At 34.0% G+C, this 17388-nt stretch overlaps 1 protein-coding gene across 3 annotated transcripts in view; it reads right to left on the bottom strand.

The window, feature by feature from the left end:
- The window catches only part of LOC143249009 (CD109 antigen-like), a 147508-nt gene that overhangs the window by 72264 nt on the left and 57856 nt on the right, over window positions 1–17388 (bottom strand). For all 3 annotated transcript variants that reach the window (XM_076498168.1, XM_076498179.1, XM_076498190.1), the window contains exon 4: window positions 6121–6259. In XM_076498168.1, coding sequence (XP_076354283.1) covers window positions 6121–6227 — 107 coding nt within the window. In that variant the 5' untranslated portion in view covers window positions 6228–6259. The remainder of the gene's footprint in view (window positions 1–6120; window positions 6260–17388) is intronic.

Genomic DNA, 17388 nt, shown 5'->3' with positions numbered 1-17388 from the left:
TGTATCAAAATTATTTCAACATAAAGATTAATACTTTCAACCTGAAAATTCTATTTTAAATATATTAAAGTTTGCTTTAGCTTGCTGTGAAACGTATTTCAAACCAAGTGGTATTTTTTTACTGAATCTTGTTGTCAAATATGAAAACATTAGATTTCTTTTCGGTGCTCATCAGTCTGTGTCTAATATTTTAAACACCTGTCCTGTGACAGATGTAACACTGACATCTCTGTGTTGTTGCTATTAGTTGTACAGTATGTTTAGATAAAAGAGGAACCAGGAAATTGATATCAATGTATTTTACAAAGATAAAACAAACAACAATAAACTGTCTCTGGGGTTTTTTGAAACAATACAAAATACTAGTTAACATTAATCGACTTGTTTTTGTTTTTTGTAATTAACCACTATACTGATTTCTGCATGAAACATGTCGTTCAAATATTAATTACAGGAACCACGAAACTGCATATCAAGGTTTTATGTACTGTTTCTTTGGGTTTTTTTAAATTTCGCGCAAAGTTACTTCAGGACTATTTACGCTAGCCGTCCCTAACTTAGCGGTGTAAGATTAGAGAGAAGGCAACTAGTCATCACCACCCACCGCCAACTCTTGGGTTACTCTTTTACCCATGAATAGCGGGATTGATCATCACATTATAGGGCCCTCACGGATGAAAAGGTGAGCATGTTTGGTGCGATAGGGATTCGAACCCGCGACTCTCAGATTACCAGTCGAGTGCCTTAACCACCTGGTAATGCCGGGCTGTGTAAAAAAAAAATAATATTCGTTTTTAACTTCCATAGTTACTAAGGTGAATCTTAAGAGAATGAACCTAAAAATAAGGTAATGCAGCATCGATCAATTTAAATAATACTTTTATATTTTTAAAATTATTCTTAATTATGCTATAGAAAATAGTTTCTAAAATATAAACTTCATACGTAACTTTGGATCTCTTATAATGATGTTTTCCTTTACGATCATTTTTTTATGTAAAAATATCTTATTTTAAATAAATTATTAGGATACATATTAATTCTGTATTACTATTTTTCACTGTTCTTTAACTACTTATACTTAATATGGCTAGGTAATTAAGACACTTGACTCGCAATCCGAAGGTCGCGGGTTCGAATCCCCGTCACACCAAACACGCTCGCCCTTTCAGCCATGAGAGCGTCATAATGTGATCATCAATTCCACTATTCATTGATAAAAGAGTAGCCCAAGAGTTGGCGGTGGGTGGTGATAACTAGCTGCCTTCTCTCTAGTTTTACACTGCTAAATTAAGGACGGCTAGCCCAGATAGCCCTCGTGTAACTTTGCGCGAAATTCAAAAACAAACAAACAAACTTATATTAAATTTGTGCATTTTGATTCAGAATAACAAAGCACAAATATTCGTTTGATCAGAATGTGTGTTGATTAGTAATAAAAAAATATACATAAGCGTAACGTACTGAATTATTCATAAATTGCCTTTTTATAACCTTCTTGATTTCTCACAAGGAAAACAAACACGTTTTCTGCATCAGGAATATACAAAACATCGTTCCACTGGATCAAGCGTCTGCAGTTAATCTAAATATATTATTAAGCTTCGCGCATTAAAATTGAAATTTATAGTTACTCGCTTCACGAGCCCTTTGATTAAGCGCACCAATCATTATCTCACGGTCCCTAATGGAAAAGTGGGTACCACCTCAAGCCGGTTAATTATAACACAGAAAAATTGTTATTTCATGTTCGAACTTGATATAAGTGAAAAATGATTTATTTATTTAGACAATCCTTGTCACTTTGTAACTCTTCAGTTTTCAACAGTAACATCATTTTGTACAACTCGTTAACAGCGTTAGAGTTAATAAACTGAAGATTTGTTTGTTTGTTTTTTGAATTTCGCGCAAAGTTACAAGAAGGCTATCTGCGCTAGCCGTCCCTAATTTACCAATGTAGGGAAAGCAGCTAGTCACCATTACCCACCGATAACTCTTGGACTACTCTTTTTCTAACAAATAATGGGATTGACCGTCACATTATAACGCCCCACGGCTGAAAGGATGATCATGTATGGTGTGACGTGGATTCGAACCCGCGACCCTCAGATTACGAGTCGAGCGCTACTATCCACTTGACCATGTCGGGCTCAGATGGTTTTAGTGAGTGCTTTTTTTAAAAAAAAAAACTGAAGTTTTGCCACAATTGTCGTGGTTCTTAAATTGTAAAAGGACTGACTATTACTAGATGTTTATAGTTTTATATTTTTCAAAAGAAAAAATTAAAAATATAAATGGTTGAATATTCGAACAGCATATCATTACGAAAAGCAGGACAGTCAAAACAAGGTTTTTGAGAATAACCATTCACTGTAATCTGTATGTGAACAGTCATGTATATACAATACTCATGCTGTGAAACGCAGGATTTTGAGCCTTGTTAATCAAAAGTAACTGCCGACGTTATACAGTTTTTACATATTCAATACACTTCTATCACGTGGCTTTAACACACTATAAATCTTATATTTCCAAAGACAAGGGCCTGGCATGGCCAAGCGCGTAAGGCGTGCGACTCGTAATCTGAGGGTCGCGGGTTCGCGCCCGCGTCGCGCTAAACATGCTCGCCCTCCCAGCCGTGGGGGTGTATAATGTTACGGTCAATCCCACTATTCGTTGGTAAAAGAGTAGCCCAAGAGTTGGCGGTGGGTGGTGATGACTAGCTGCCTTCCCTCTAGTCTTACACTGCTAAATTAGGGACGGCTAGCACAGATAGCCCTCGAGTAGCTTTGTGCGAAATTCCAAAACAAACAAACAAACCAAAGACAAATTAACTGATGATCGTATGAACCCTAAAGATCATTCAACGGAAGAAGATGGAATTACGAGTAATAACCATATATTACTCTGACAAAATGAAATATTCGTTTTCAAGTTACATCCTAATTAGAGAATGTCTGAAACACAAACGCAAATTTGAGATATCGAATGAAGGTAAGAGTTAGCACGATTCGTATTTAATCCTCGATTTTCTTAAATTTCAATTCGTCACAAATATAAACAGACGTTATACTTTAGAATTTAAAACATCTGTTTATGAGAATAAATGGTTCGCTTTACCATAACTGTAGAGATATTAAAAGATGGTCTTTATATGAAGATAACACTACTGCCTCTTCCAATCGAACAAAATACGTGCTGTTTTAAATCAAAGTAAAATAAAACCAATTTATATCTCAGTGAACAGATATTCAACTTTTTTTTAAAAAAAAGAAAGGAATGGCAGAAAACCATTACAGACAGGGTATTTATTTTTTTCTTTGTTTGTAATGGTGCTTATATGGGTAAAAAAAACAAACACGATCTCTTTCAATTAGAGTAAAGGAATATCAAGGCTATTGTCAAGGATGTTGAAAAATTGGTTTTAGCGTTACATGTTCCCAAAACCAACCACAAAATTAATTTCGATCAATCAAAAAAAAATCATAGCAGAACTCAAATTTTTCCAACAACGAAACACGAGAGGATCGATAGAAATATTTAGAATGAAAGAAAACATGTTCAATAATGAAATGAGGTTTGAATTCAACCCGAATGGGAGTATTAGTTTTAATTGGTTTTTGCTAGCTAGTGAGTCTTGACCTCTTTGGGGCTGTTTAGAACATGAATATACAATACGCTGAGAAGAGTGTTATTCTGTCTTTTAAGAATGACAGACTTGTCATATCTAAACTAATTTGCATTTTTCATTCCTTGTATGTTTCTTTTAATTATTTAATCATTTGTGTGCAATAATTGTTTATTATTAGTGCAGTCAATCGTGTCGCAAAAATCACTATTACTAATTATCTGGTATATATGGTAAAGCAATAAAATTGCTTTCGTTTCGAAATATTACTTTACATCATAATGTAAACTTGTAGGCTTATCATTTTCAAAAGCTTCTTATAAACTGATATAAAACTGTAAATATATAGCTCAGTATAAAACTACACTCAATTTCACAGTGTGCTGTTGTAAATTTACTGTTAGTTTCGGAATGTTATTTTACATCATGATGTGAAAACTGTAAATTTACTGTACATTTCAAATGCTACAACAAATTGCATATTTGGAACCTGTGTTTGACATCATGCTAAAAATATTCGAACTTACCAATGATGTGAAATACTGAGTAGTAATAGCTACCACATGAAATAATATCAGTATACTGCATAAGGCAGATTTACTCTGTGTAGCTAATACATGAAATAACGTCAGTATATTGCATAAGGCAGGTTTCCTCTTGTGTGGCTACTACATAAAATAATGTCCGTATACTGCATAAGGCAGATTTCCTCTATATAGCTACTACATGAAATAATGACAGTATATTAACAAGACAAATATCCTGGATGTAACTACCATATTAGATATGGCAAGTGTACCAAACAAGGCAGATTTCCTGGATGTGAAAGTACATAAGGCTCAAAAAGTGTGTAATATTTCAAATGTTTTAAAAATGTGAACTAAATAATCCACTTGTCTAAGCTACGAAAGGAAGAAAATATTGTACTTTTCAAGCTCCATAGTACCATCGCTAATTAAAACCCAACATACTTTCTACAGAGTTACATTGTGCCAACTTGACTAATTGGCGGTAGATGGTATAGACTAAATGCTTTCTACTAGGCTATAGTCTATCACTTATAATCAGAGACTGCCAGCCAAGAATGTTCTGTATAAAATTTGACAAACAAATAAACTGAACCGACTGATAGTACTAAGGTCTTCTAAATATTCCCAATCGAAAAAGAATATTTCTGCTACTAGCAAATTTATGGTTACTAACTAATTGGTTTAGAATGGTTGTTGTTAAACACAAGGCTACACAACTGACTGTGCTCTGTACGGAAACCCCATTTTTAGCGTTGTTACCAGCTTTGTGAAAAACACATGAACGTGCTTATAAAACGAAACAGGCCTGCGATTGTGTCCGCGTTAATAAATACCTGCAGTAGTGTTCAGGATTTAACCATCTTCAAGTGTTCATTGAGCATCGTAATAAAAATGCTGCACAGATGTCGAAAAGGTTTGGAATTCGCTTATCAAAATGTCAGAAAAACAAACAAACAAATATGGCTTCAGAAGTGCATGGAGTACAAACTGTTGGCATTGAATAACTGAAAATGAATGGTGTGGTCTGAGGAGTCGCGTATCTTCCTTTAATCTTTTACTGAAAGTGAGTGGTGTGATCTGAGGAATCGCGTATCTTCCCCTTATCTTTTTCAGTAGTGGTTTGGTTTGGTTTTTTTTTGGAATTTCGCACAAATCTACTCTAGGGCTATCTGTGCTAGCTGTCCCTAATTTAGCAGTGTAAGACTAGAGGGAAGGCAGCTAGTCATCACCACCCACCGCCAACTCTTGGGCTACTCTTTTACCAACGAATAGTGGGATTGACCGCCACATTATAACGCCCCTACGGCTGGGAGGGCGAGCATGTTTGGCGCGACTCGGGCGCGAACCCGCGACCCTCAGATTACGAAGCGCACGCCTTAACGCGCTAGGCCATGCCAGGCCCTTTTTAGTAGTGACAATAACGTATAGAATACGGAAAAAGCGCTGTTAGAGACTTGACCCTACCTTTGTGTGTTTATTCTAACATTCCAAGTTACTGAAAGCAGTGTAATAGGGTGTACTCGAATACTATTACGGATCATGTCCACCTCGAAATGTTACATTTATAGTCATACAAACAATGGTACTGACAGAAGATCATGCAACAACCCACTGCAGTTGTATTGCTCGAAGATGGTTTGGAAACGGATAACTTAGATTTCAGTTATCTTCAGTGGCCAGCACAGTCACCTGATACCAGTTCATCTGAGAATCCTGAGATACATATTATCAAAGAGAATGCCATTCTATCCTATGACTGAAACAGAGAAGGTTCCGTTAAATGGGCTAGTCAGTGTATACACTGTGTTCATGTTAAGATACATTACGAAACAAAGTATAGCTGTGTACCTGTAATGCCAAAACAGTATTTTGTAATGTGGAACAAAGCTGTTATTCATTTAACAACATGGACAAAAGATAGAAAGCTGTATTATATAACAATATTTGACGTTGTACACTTACGGTTCGTGCTGCATCCGATCTCTGATGATCTCATTTTCTAAAAAATCATTGTAGGAAAAGGTGCGAGTTGTCACTGTCAGTAAGACAAGGAATACAATAGCAAGCATCTTGAAATTGCTTCTCCTTTTTGTCGTATATTCTGCAACAGTCAAATGAAATAAAAAAAAATGACATATCATTTATTTATAAAAAAAAATTAAAACTGGCTGCTACAATCAAATATTTTTTCTTACTTCTGAAATGTTTGTTGTTGCTGTTTCTAATTTCGCGCAAAGCTATACGAGGATTATCTGTGCTAGCCGTTCCTAATTTAGCAGCTTAAGACCAGATGGAAGGCAGCTAGTCATCACCATCCACCGCTAACTCTTAGACTACTCTTTTACCAACGAATGATGTGATTGACAATAACATTATAACGCCCTCACTGCTGGAAGGAAAAGCATGCTTGATGGAACGGGAATTTAAACCCACGCCCCTCAAATTGCGAGTAGAGCGCCCTAACCATCTGGCCGTGCCGGGCCTTTTATAAGATGATACCAACGATAGCCTTAATTATTTAGTAATAATAGAGTGATTTCAATATATGTTTTAATTTATCTCTGTATAAAAACGAATTCTTTAAAATACGTTCCTATAATTTTCACCAAGTTATATACATGCAAGAAAAATAAAAGGTAAAAACTGTTCTAATTTGCTCTCGAGGCGCAAGCTGGCCCTTTGGTGAAGCTATGAATTTCAGAGCTAGCGAACTGAGTTTAAATTCGTGCAATACCTCACAATATTTTCTAAACTTCAATCTATAGATATATTATAAGAGCGGTAGTTAATTCCTGAGGGTTAAGGTATTTCTGACTGGCTGCCTAACCTCCAATCAGTATTTAACAATTAAGAACGGTGATAAATAACCAGAGCAATGTTGCCATAGGTATAAAAGGCAAATACTTTTCCATTTATGTAAACGATACCGACAATGTAAATGCTCTTATACTCAAAGAGTTACTTACAGTTATTTGTGTTGACACTGAATTACTTACTTTAAATTATAACATTGTATTGTTGAACACATCATTGTTATTATACTATTCTGTTTTACAGAGAACAGAAGGAGTAAGTTTTGCTACACAAATTCTTAAAATAATATTATTCTGTTTTTATTACATATTAATGATAATTTAGTTCTGTTTTAAATGCTATAAGTGTTATACTGCTTTACCAAAACAGATGAAAAAGGAATTTCCCTACTGGCCAAATAATTTATTAATTTCGTGTATTATTCTCCTTCACTGTCACTTACGTTTTAATACTCTTTATTTGAAAGCTTGTTCATCTGTTACAGTGAAAGAAAAATATAAAGACTGCTTTCTCTCAAATTATTTTAGGATTACGTAATCAAAATGCGATTTAATATCAAGATCCAATATCTGGCTAACAAATTAATTGCTTTTCGTATATCAGTTGATATTATGTTGTTTACTGAATATAAAAACGCTCGGCCTGGCCATGTGGTTAAGGCACCCGACTCGTAATATGAGCATCACGGGTTCAAATCTCCATCTCACCAAATATGCTCGCCCTTTCAACCGTGGGGCGTTATAACGTGACGGTCAATTCCACTATTCCTTGGTAAAAGTGTAGCGCAAGAGATGGCGATGGATGGTGATGACTAGCTGCCTTCCCTCTAGTCTTACACTGGTAAATTAGGGACAGCTAGCAGAGATAGCCCTCGTGTAGCTTTGCCCGAAATTCAAAACAAACCAAAACAAAAATGTTCAGTGATTAAAGAATTGGCATTTAGATGGAACGTTGAGAGTTATACTTACTGCAGGTTAGTTAGATAAACTATACATAAAAGAGTTTCAGGAAGAATAAGGTTTAGTATAGCGCAAAGTGAATTGCTGAGTTTGGATAACTTGTGCAACTTTAATCAATACAAAAGGACAAAGATTTGCTGTGATAATATCGATATAATAGTCGTACAGAATTTTGTTACTTTATGAGATTGGAGGCTATAAAAAAACAGCCTAAACAAATGAGTCTTCATGGAGAATTATCCTTGTGGCCTTAATTTGAAACATTTCTGATGAAATAGTTTGAATAGCTTATAGCACTTGAGCCACCTACAAACCATAACACGTGTTTTTGTGTTTTTCACGTTGTTTAAAATATCCGTGGATTTTTACACTAGACAAAACCGCACGTGATTGGGCTACTTAATAATTATGTTTCATGTTCTTGTTCTTTTTCCATTAAATTATTCTCTTGCTGCTAGATCTATTTAGTTCTTAGCTAGAACTGGTGGCTGTAAAGTGTGAAAACCCTTAAAAAGCTCATGTTTTTTGTATTTTATTTTTGAAAAATGCATTTTTCACGCATTCAGAAGTATTTGTTTCTTTGCTTTTTCTGCATCTTTTACCTATTGTGAAACAAATTGAATGTAGAAAATAATAACAGTTTCTGTAACGCCATTTATCGAACTCACAGTTTGCACTAGTTTTGCATTTAAAGTTTTGTCAAAAAACCAAAATCTTTAGACTAATATAATTATAACACATTAGTACAAGGTTTGAAAAATCAGCGGTAGACTGGTTAGTGTAAACAGCAGATTTTGGATCAAGCACAAAGCTACACCGTAAACTATCTGTGCTCTGCCTACCATGGGTATCGAAACCCGATTTCTACCAGTGTGAGTCCGCAAACATGCCGCTGGGCCACGCTGTTGTAAAGAAACTGTAAACATATGTAATGATGGAGATTATCACATCAGCAAATCGGCATTAATTTCCTTTCTTTCGCTTACGTGTTTCTGAAAGCTTCCATCTTGTCAGACACTTGCGGTGAGTGTAAGTAGTCTCAAGGAGAAAAAATATGGAAAGTCATTCTTTCGAAATTATCATGAAAAAGTAAGAAATCACTATAGCACCAGACAGTCAGACCAGCACACTTCTACCTAACAAGTTTTGTTTGCTTCTTCTCTAGAGAGTTAAACGGATCAATGACAACCTTTTAGGCACTTTCACAAAAAAGCACTTTAGAGTATTGCTTTTTAATCACAACAATCGTCACTGAATCTTTTTATTAGATTTGCAATAACGCATAAAAATAAAAGCAGATTTATAACGTCTTGCGATGTACGAAATACCTTGACGGTTTGAGGAATAAGTATGAAGGACGTTATTAAACTTTTTTATTTATGGACGATGTAAATTCGCATTCAGGAACTTTGTTGATTTAAAATAATCTTAAAAGAATGTGGGATATATCAGTGGAAGAAATGGTCGTTCTAGTTTTTAATATTAGTCAAACCGGACTTTGAATAATGGTGCAATACTTTTATCTTAACGTAGTTCCTAATATTATTAAAAGCTGAGGAAACTTTAAAATTATAAGTGTTTGGATTTACAACACTAAAATTAGGGCTTCGATTCCCCTTGGTGGACACACCAGATAGCCCGATGTGGCTTTATTATGAAAAATAACACTCTTCTGTACGTCTATTAAAAGATATTTACAATTCAAAATAAAATATTTACTTTAGTTCTGTAATAATTTCAGAAGTATGTTTATAGCTTCATTAAAAATACCATAATTATCATCTCATATCACAAAAGTGTAGAAAACTGGTGTTCATGGTATTAACTAAACATGTTCCTAGTAGAACAACATTTGTTAAACGTTTGTATTTATATTTCTAAAGAAAGCGAAACTATATAACAACTACAAAATTAGCCAATTAAAAACTAGGAACAGATATATCTTTTGTAGAAAAACGAACTAATAGAAACCTAGTTTTAAAAGTTAGATATTTTAGTTGGTCTTTAGTATGGGTGTAACACTTTTTTTCAGTATCTGTTTTAAGGATAAGTTTACCATTTATTTAGGTTATGGAAGGTCGTCTTTAGTACTTAGAAGAACATAAAAGTTTAAAAGTTATTCTAATTTTTAAACAAATTATTAATATAAGTGCTGACTAATAAAGATCATCTTAATTTATGTTTTAACAGTTTTCTAATAAAATATATTTTAAATGTAAACTTATGGGCTATTCTTGTTATTATTATAGCTATTAAATATTTTACCATTCTTATAAATTGTTTATGTTATAATTTAACCAAATTATTCACACAGAACCTGAAGACAGTACTGATTTTTTTTAGTTATTTTCTATTAAATGAATTTTTTTTTGCTCATCCAATTTTTAGCGATTTAAACCCTCAAACATACCATTGTGTCACTAGGGGTTAAAGTAAGGGTTTAAAATAAAAAATAGAATTCGAGCTTAGAACCAAAAGTTACAAAGGTTATTGTGACACAAAATTATGGTTTGAACATTTTAAATGAAATTTCTTTGTTTTTACCTAACTTACATTAATGTGAAGGTTTAATAAACATCTTGTTTCACTCGCACAAGGTTATGAATCTAAACTATTAGACACGAACAAACGAGGAAGAATGCTCGTATTTTTTAGATATCCCAAGAAAATCTAGTATACTTTATAAGAAGGGTGCACATATATATGTTAACGTAATGGCGTATTGCAGGAAATACAAATGATGACTCCACAGGCCACACATCCATTTTAATATCACTCAGTTGTGATACTGTCTATCCTGAAAATGTATGCTCACCTTACTCTTTAAATCCACATAGATTTCAATGGATATAAACAGCAGACAGCCCTCGTGTAGCTTTACGCGAAATTTAAAAAAAAAAAAAGAAGAAGTGACATCTTTGTAAAGCATTCTTGGTGTTTGGAAGAAATTAAGATTTAGTAAGTCTAAATGACATTTGAGACTACATGTAGACAAACCCGTGTTGACCTTCATTCATTTCAATCTACTGTTTGAAAGGTCTTCTTGTGAATCAGCAGTACGTTTACGGATTTACAACGCAAAAATTTGGTGTTCGATTCGCCGAGTTGGACACACAAGATAGCTCAGTACGTCTTTGTCCTAAAATACAAACTGTTTGAAAGCGATAACTTAAATAATATTTTAAAATTGTATAAACTTCAGGACTACAATTAAATAAGAGAAACACGTGGGTATTGTACATTGTGACAATAAACTATATAGTTAAGTAATTTAGAATGTGTAAAAATAAAAATAATTTACGTAACGATAAAAGAATAAATATTTCGGTTATTAAACATCGGTTTGATCATAGCTCAACCACGGTTTACCATGATTGTGTTCAGTAGTGAAAACTATCTGTATTGCTTTCTTTGTTGTACAAAATGAAAGTTTAAGGTCAAAGCTCAACATATTTAGGTCATACAGGTGCATGAAATAGCACTTCACCTCACTGTTCGAAACATTGTAATTCATAAAACTTTGGTTATTTTTCAAAAGCTTTGTTTATCTTATTTTTTCAAATGCAGAAATACTGTTGTTTTTTTGCTATGAATGGGTCAACGACCCACACAACGTTACATTCACAGTTCGACACGTTAACTACTACAACATATAGCCAGGCATCACCAGGTGACTAGGGCACTCAGCTCTTAATCTGAGGGTTGCAGGTTCGAATTCCCGTCACACCAAACAACGTTGGAGCGTTGTAATATCATGACCAATCTCACTATTCGTTTGTAAAAGAGTAGCCCACAAGTTGGCAATGAGTGATGATGACTAGCTACCTTCTCTTACCTGTGATCCTGTTATAATTTAGGCATCTTTAAGAATACTTAAAACACAATAGTTGACTATCTCCTTCTCGACTCGTAATCTGATGGTCTCGAGTTCGAATCCCCGTTACACCAAACATGTTCGCCCTTTCAGTCGTGGGGGTTTTATATATAGTTAACGGTCAATTGCACTATTCGTTTGTAAAAGAGTAGCCCAAAGAGTTGGCGGTGGATAGTGATGACTAGCTGCCTTTCCTCTAGCCTTACACTTCTAAATTAAATTAGAGACGGTTAACACAGATAGCCATCGTATAGCTTTGCGCGAAATTCAAAAACAAACAAACAATATAAAGACAAAATCATCGTGAGATTGTAATTGCAATCTGACTTGTTTCAAGTCTCTTTCCAACACTTTTCACCTTATTCTGATTCGTTCAATAAATTACGGAAGGCGTAGAAAAAATTAAAGGCCGAAATGTTAAGATGAAGTGTTAGAAATTCAGATTTAGAATGATGTCTTTATCGATCTCTTGAAGAGAATAGTTAGAGTATAGAAAATAAGTGCTATACAAGAATACGATGTGTGTTAACAAAGCGACATTCGTAAAATATCTTCTTTTTTGTTTTAAATTTCAAGCTTAAACTTTAGATTTTTACACCGTGCAATATTTTAACCTCAAATGTCATTCAACGTTCTTCTTTCACCATTGAAAAGTCAGACACAAAATAAAACTTCAAGCACATAACCAGGAACATCTTTCAACAATACTCGACATTTCTGTTATAAAAGTGATTAATGTGAGGAATCAAAATAAAAGTTTGGATGCACAGCGTCTTTAGTTACAAGCGAAACAAAACTAGAGCCGCAAAACATAGCCCAAGAAAAACTGTTTTCTGGATTTATAATTTTTTTGAATATTTATTAAAGCAATAGGTAAAATAAAACAAATTTGCTGTTAAAAACATTATTTCAGAATTTAATAACGTTATAATTTAGAGAATCAGTTATGTCTCTGACTAATAACTTTATTGTGTACTTAAAACTAATTACAATATATTTAACTTTAGCAATAACAAAAAATACTCTATTGTTTCAACTTTCTCACAAAATATCTACCTTATTCCAGTAAGCATTGGTTTATTTTGAATTTTGCGCAAGGCTACACGTCCCTAATCTAGCAGTGTAAGACTAATAGGAGGTCATCACCATCCACCGCCAATTCTTGGGTTACTCTTTTACAAACAAATAGTGGGACTGACCATCACATTATAACGTCCCCGCAGCTGAAAGGGCGGGCATGTTCGGTGCGATTCGAACTTACGACGCTGGTATTACGAGTCGAGTGCCTTAACCATCTTGCTACGCCGGGCCCGGTAAGCATTTAAAAACAAAGAAAATTATATTACACAATCTATAAGAGTTTTTTTTGTTTTTTTCTGTGTGCCTGGAATTATAATATAAAATGTAATAATTTTTATATACGTGGAATTATAATATAAAATATAAGAATCTTTATGTGCCTGTAATTGTAATATGAAATATATATATCTTTATGTGCCTGAAAATAGTATATAAATTGTAAGAGTCTTTATGTGCTTGGAATTATAATATGAAGGTAAGAATCTTTATGTGCCTGAAGTTATAACATGAAATGTAAGAGATTTTTACGTGCCTGAAATTATAACATGGAATGTAAGTACCTTTGTGTACGTGGAATTATAACATGAATTATGAGTGTTTATGTGCTTGGAAGTATAACATAAAATGTGAGAGTCTTTACGAGCTGGATGTATACTATAAAATGTAAGTCTTTACGAGCTGGATGTATACTATAAAATGTAAGCTTTTCGTGCTGGATGTATACTATAAAATTAAGTCTTTACGTGCTGGATGTATGCTATAAAATGTAAGTCTTTACGTGCTGGATGTATGCTATAAAATGTAAGTCTTTACGTGCTGGATGTATACTATAAAATGTAAGTCTTTAAGCTGGATGTATACGTGCTGGATGTATACTATAAAATATAAGCTTTTCGTGCTGGATGTATACTATAAAATGTAAGCTTTTCGTGCTGAAAGTATATATTATAAAATTAAGTCTTTACGAGCTGGATGTATACTATAAAATGTAAGCTTTTCCTGCTGGATGTATACTATAAAATTAAGTCTTTACGTGCTGGATGTATGCTATAAAATGTAAGTCTTTACGTGCTGGATGTATGCTATAAAATGTTAGTCTTTACGTGCTGGATGTATACTATAAAATTAAGTCTTTACGTGCTGGATGTACACTATAAAATGTAAGTCTTTATGTATACGTGTCTTTACGAGCTGGATGTATACTATAAAATGTTACGTCTGGATGTACGTGCTATAAAATGTAAGCTTTTCGTGCTGGATGTATACTATAAAATTAAGTCTTTACGTGCTGGATGTATGCTATAAAATGTAAGTCTTTACGTGCTGGATGTATGCTATAAAATGTAAGCTTTTCGTGCTGGAAGTATATTATAAAATTGAGTCTTTACGTGCTGGAAGTATACTATAAAATATAAGTCTTTATGTTCCAACTACTTGTACAATGATCATTTTTCGTTATTCCAACTTAGCCATCAATGACGTCACCGACGGTGGTAGTCGATTACCACCATTCGTGAAATTCTTCCGTACCAGCTTTCTTTGTCACTTCTCGTTGGTAAAAAATGTAAGCTAATTTCTTGTCTAACACAACGAAATTAAGAAATTTGGATAACCTACTGAACTGTTTTTCTTTTGTTTGACACGCATGTTAATGCTTTCCGCCAGAACTGCAATAAACCTTAACATTATTGAGGGTCTAATCAAGCATTTATACTATAAGGAAAGTCGTTGATACAACGAATAGAACTCAAGAAAGAAGTATAGATTAAAAAACAACTTTTAGCTGTTTTACAAATATAATATTTTGAAAAGTAACGTGCGATTCCCCCAAAAACATATTATTTTTGAAAGGTATATCTATGTGTGTGTGTGTTTCATGAGCATGGTTGGATCAGTGTAATATCTATTAACTGTATATTTGACGTATTCTAATATATATGTATATACATAGGCTGATATGGAAATATTCCATTCATCACTTTCTTAAAGAGTTCTTTTTCACTTGTTTCTTTGGATTGATAGTTTAAAAGCATTAAGCAGTGAGTAGCTTAGTCTCTATGAACTTGAAGAGAGTGGATCCGAGTTTATTCCTTTTGTATTTGGCTTCATTTATTAAGCTAGATTGATCAGCATTTTCTATTGAATATATTATATATAAAATTCTTTTCAGTCCAGTTCTTACTTAAAATATTTTCACGATATAAAAGTTTAAAGATATATAGTTATTTTTAATGGATGAGGTATATAACGTAATACAGATTTTATTATAAGTATTTTAGATCAAACTAGAATGGCAGCGTTTTGAAGGCTTAAGTCATAAAAGCTATGTAACATCTTTTTTTTGTTGAGAATATGATAATAAAACAGCATTGTTTTATCTTTTTTTTACTCTTTAAATAAAGTAATATTCTATTCTAATATGGTTTAGGAAAAAAAAGTAAAAGAAAGATAAAAATTAAAACTTAATGAGTTTAAAAATGAAATAATAGAACAACTAGATTAGTACATATAGTTTTGTATACATACGTATTTAGCGATACTAAATGTTAGATCTAATGGAAAGAGGATATAAACAAACATTCCTTCTTACTTTGGATGCTTTTCTAACATTTTAGGAGTTAAAACAAGCATGAGACGTATATGTAGGTAAAAATACAGATTACAATGCGGAGATTATAAACTATGTGCTCTAATAACAAAGGATTCTGTAGAAGTAGGAACCAACATCAATGGAGACATGTCGTTTATCGTGGTTAGCTTGTGTTCACAAGACCAACACGTGTGATGAAAGTAGAACTAAAAACTGGACAATAAATTATTAACTGAGTGAAATAAGGGTGAGCAAGGGATCAATGTTCCATATCCTAATTATAGATCACAGTGCGCAATAGGTCACAGTGCGCAACCATTGAAACGCTACACTAAAATGGAAAGAAAAATATTTTGTACAGAGAAAAACATGGTAATACAAAACAACCCGCAGAAGATTAGAAATGATACTTATTTCGAAAAAAGTTGGCATTACAGACTCATAATGGCCACATACCTGTATTAACAATGTAATGAAGCCTAAGTTGTTAAGGTATTTAAATACTAATATTAGATACTTCAAATTCCAGTAATACACTTCACCATCGATCATCTCCTCTGACCAATATGTTATAAAACCAGGCGCTCAACCACATATTGATATAAAAACGACATCAATATCATTTGACACTCATATAATCCAAGGCTAGCTTGGCGTGTATAGTGATTTCAAAACAAATACTGATAGATATTTTACTGAGTCATATATGCTGAGTTATTTCATTTCTAATGTAAGCATTTTAGTTATGAGATTAAGCAAGAATAATGGCTTTCAACAATATAATTTAAAGTAATTCATACATTCACATATATGTAAAAAAATACAGATGGCGTCGTGAAGGGATGCGAACGTTCTATTTGTTGTTTTTATAAGTTTTTAAATTACTTATCTTGTGTTTGTAGTTAAGCTTTGTTTGTTTGTTTTGTTTTTGAATTTCGCACAAAGCTACTCGAGGGCTATCTGTGCTAGCCGTCCCTAATTTAGCAGTGTAAGACTAGAGGGAAGGCAGCTAGTCATCACCACCCACCGCCAACTCTTGGGCTACTCTTTTACCAACGAATAGTGGAATTGACCGTCACATTATACGCCCCCACGGCTGGGAGGGCGAGCATGTTTAGCGCGACGCGGGCACGAACCCGCGACCCTCGGATTACGAGTCGCACGCCTTACGCGCTTGGCCATGCCAGGCCGGTGTAGTTAAGCACAAAGCTACACAATGGTCTGTTTATCTAGTGATTATTGAAACCTTATTCTCAATGTTATAAGCTCCCACTGAGCAACCAATAGGAGAGCAACTACTTACTGACATGTTAAGGTGGTTAAGGCACTCGACTCTTAATCCGAGGGTCGCGGATTCAAATCCTCGTCACACCAAACATGCCCACCTTTTCATCCGTGGGGGCTTTATAATATCAAGACCAATCTCTATTCGTTTATAAAAGAGTAGCCCACCAATTGATAACGGGTGGTGAAGACCCTGGTTTTCACACCCGCCCAAAACTATGTACAATTTTTTTATTTTTGCCTAGCCTAAAAAAGATTAAAATATATATAATTTTTGGAGTCATTGTTATAACTTAGTGATCCTGTTATAATTTAGGTATTATTGAGAATACTTAAAACACGATACCTGAACATCTTCTTCTCGATTTGTAATCTGAGGGTCGCGAGTTCGAATCCCCATTACACCAAACATGTTCGCCCTTTCATCCGTGCGGGTGTTATATATAGTTGATTATGAATTCCACTATTTGTCCGTAAAATAGTAGCCCAAGAGTTGGTGGTGGGTGGTGAAGACTGGCTGCCTTCTCTCTAGTCTTAGACTGCTAAATTAGGGACAGCTAGCGCAGATAACTGTCGTGTAGCTTTGCGCGAAATTCGAAAACAAACAAATACTCACTATAAACAACTTC

Source organism: Tachypleus tridentatus, chromosome 1, assembly GCF_004210375.1.
Source record: "Tachypleus tridentatus isolate NWPU-2018 chromosome 1, ASM421037v1, whole genome shotgun sequence".
Classification (NCBI taxonomy): Eukaryota; Metazoa; Arthropoda; class Merostomata; order Xiphosura; family Limulidae; genus Tachypleus; species Tachypleus tridentatus.
Note: the sequence above shows the minus strand (reverse complement) of the source record. Positions and strands in the feature narration are given on the sequence as shown.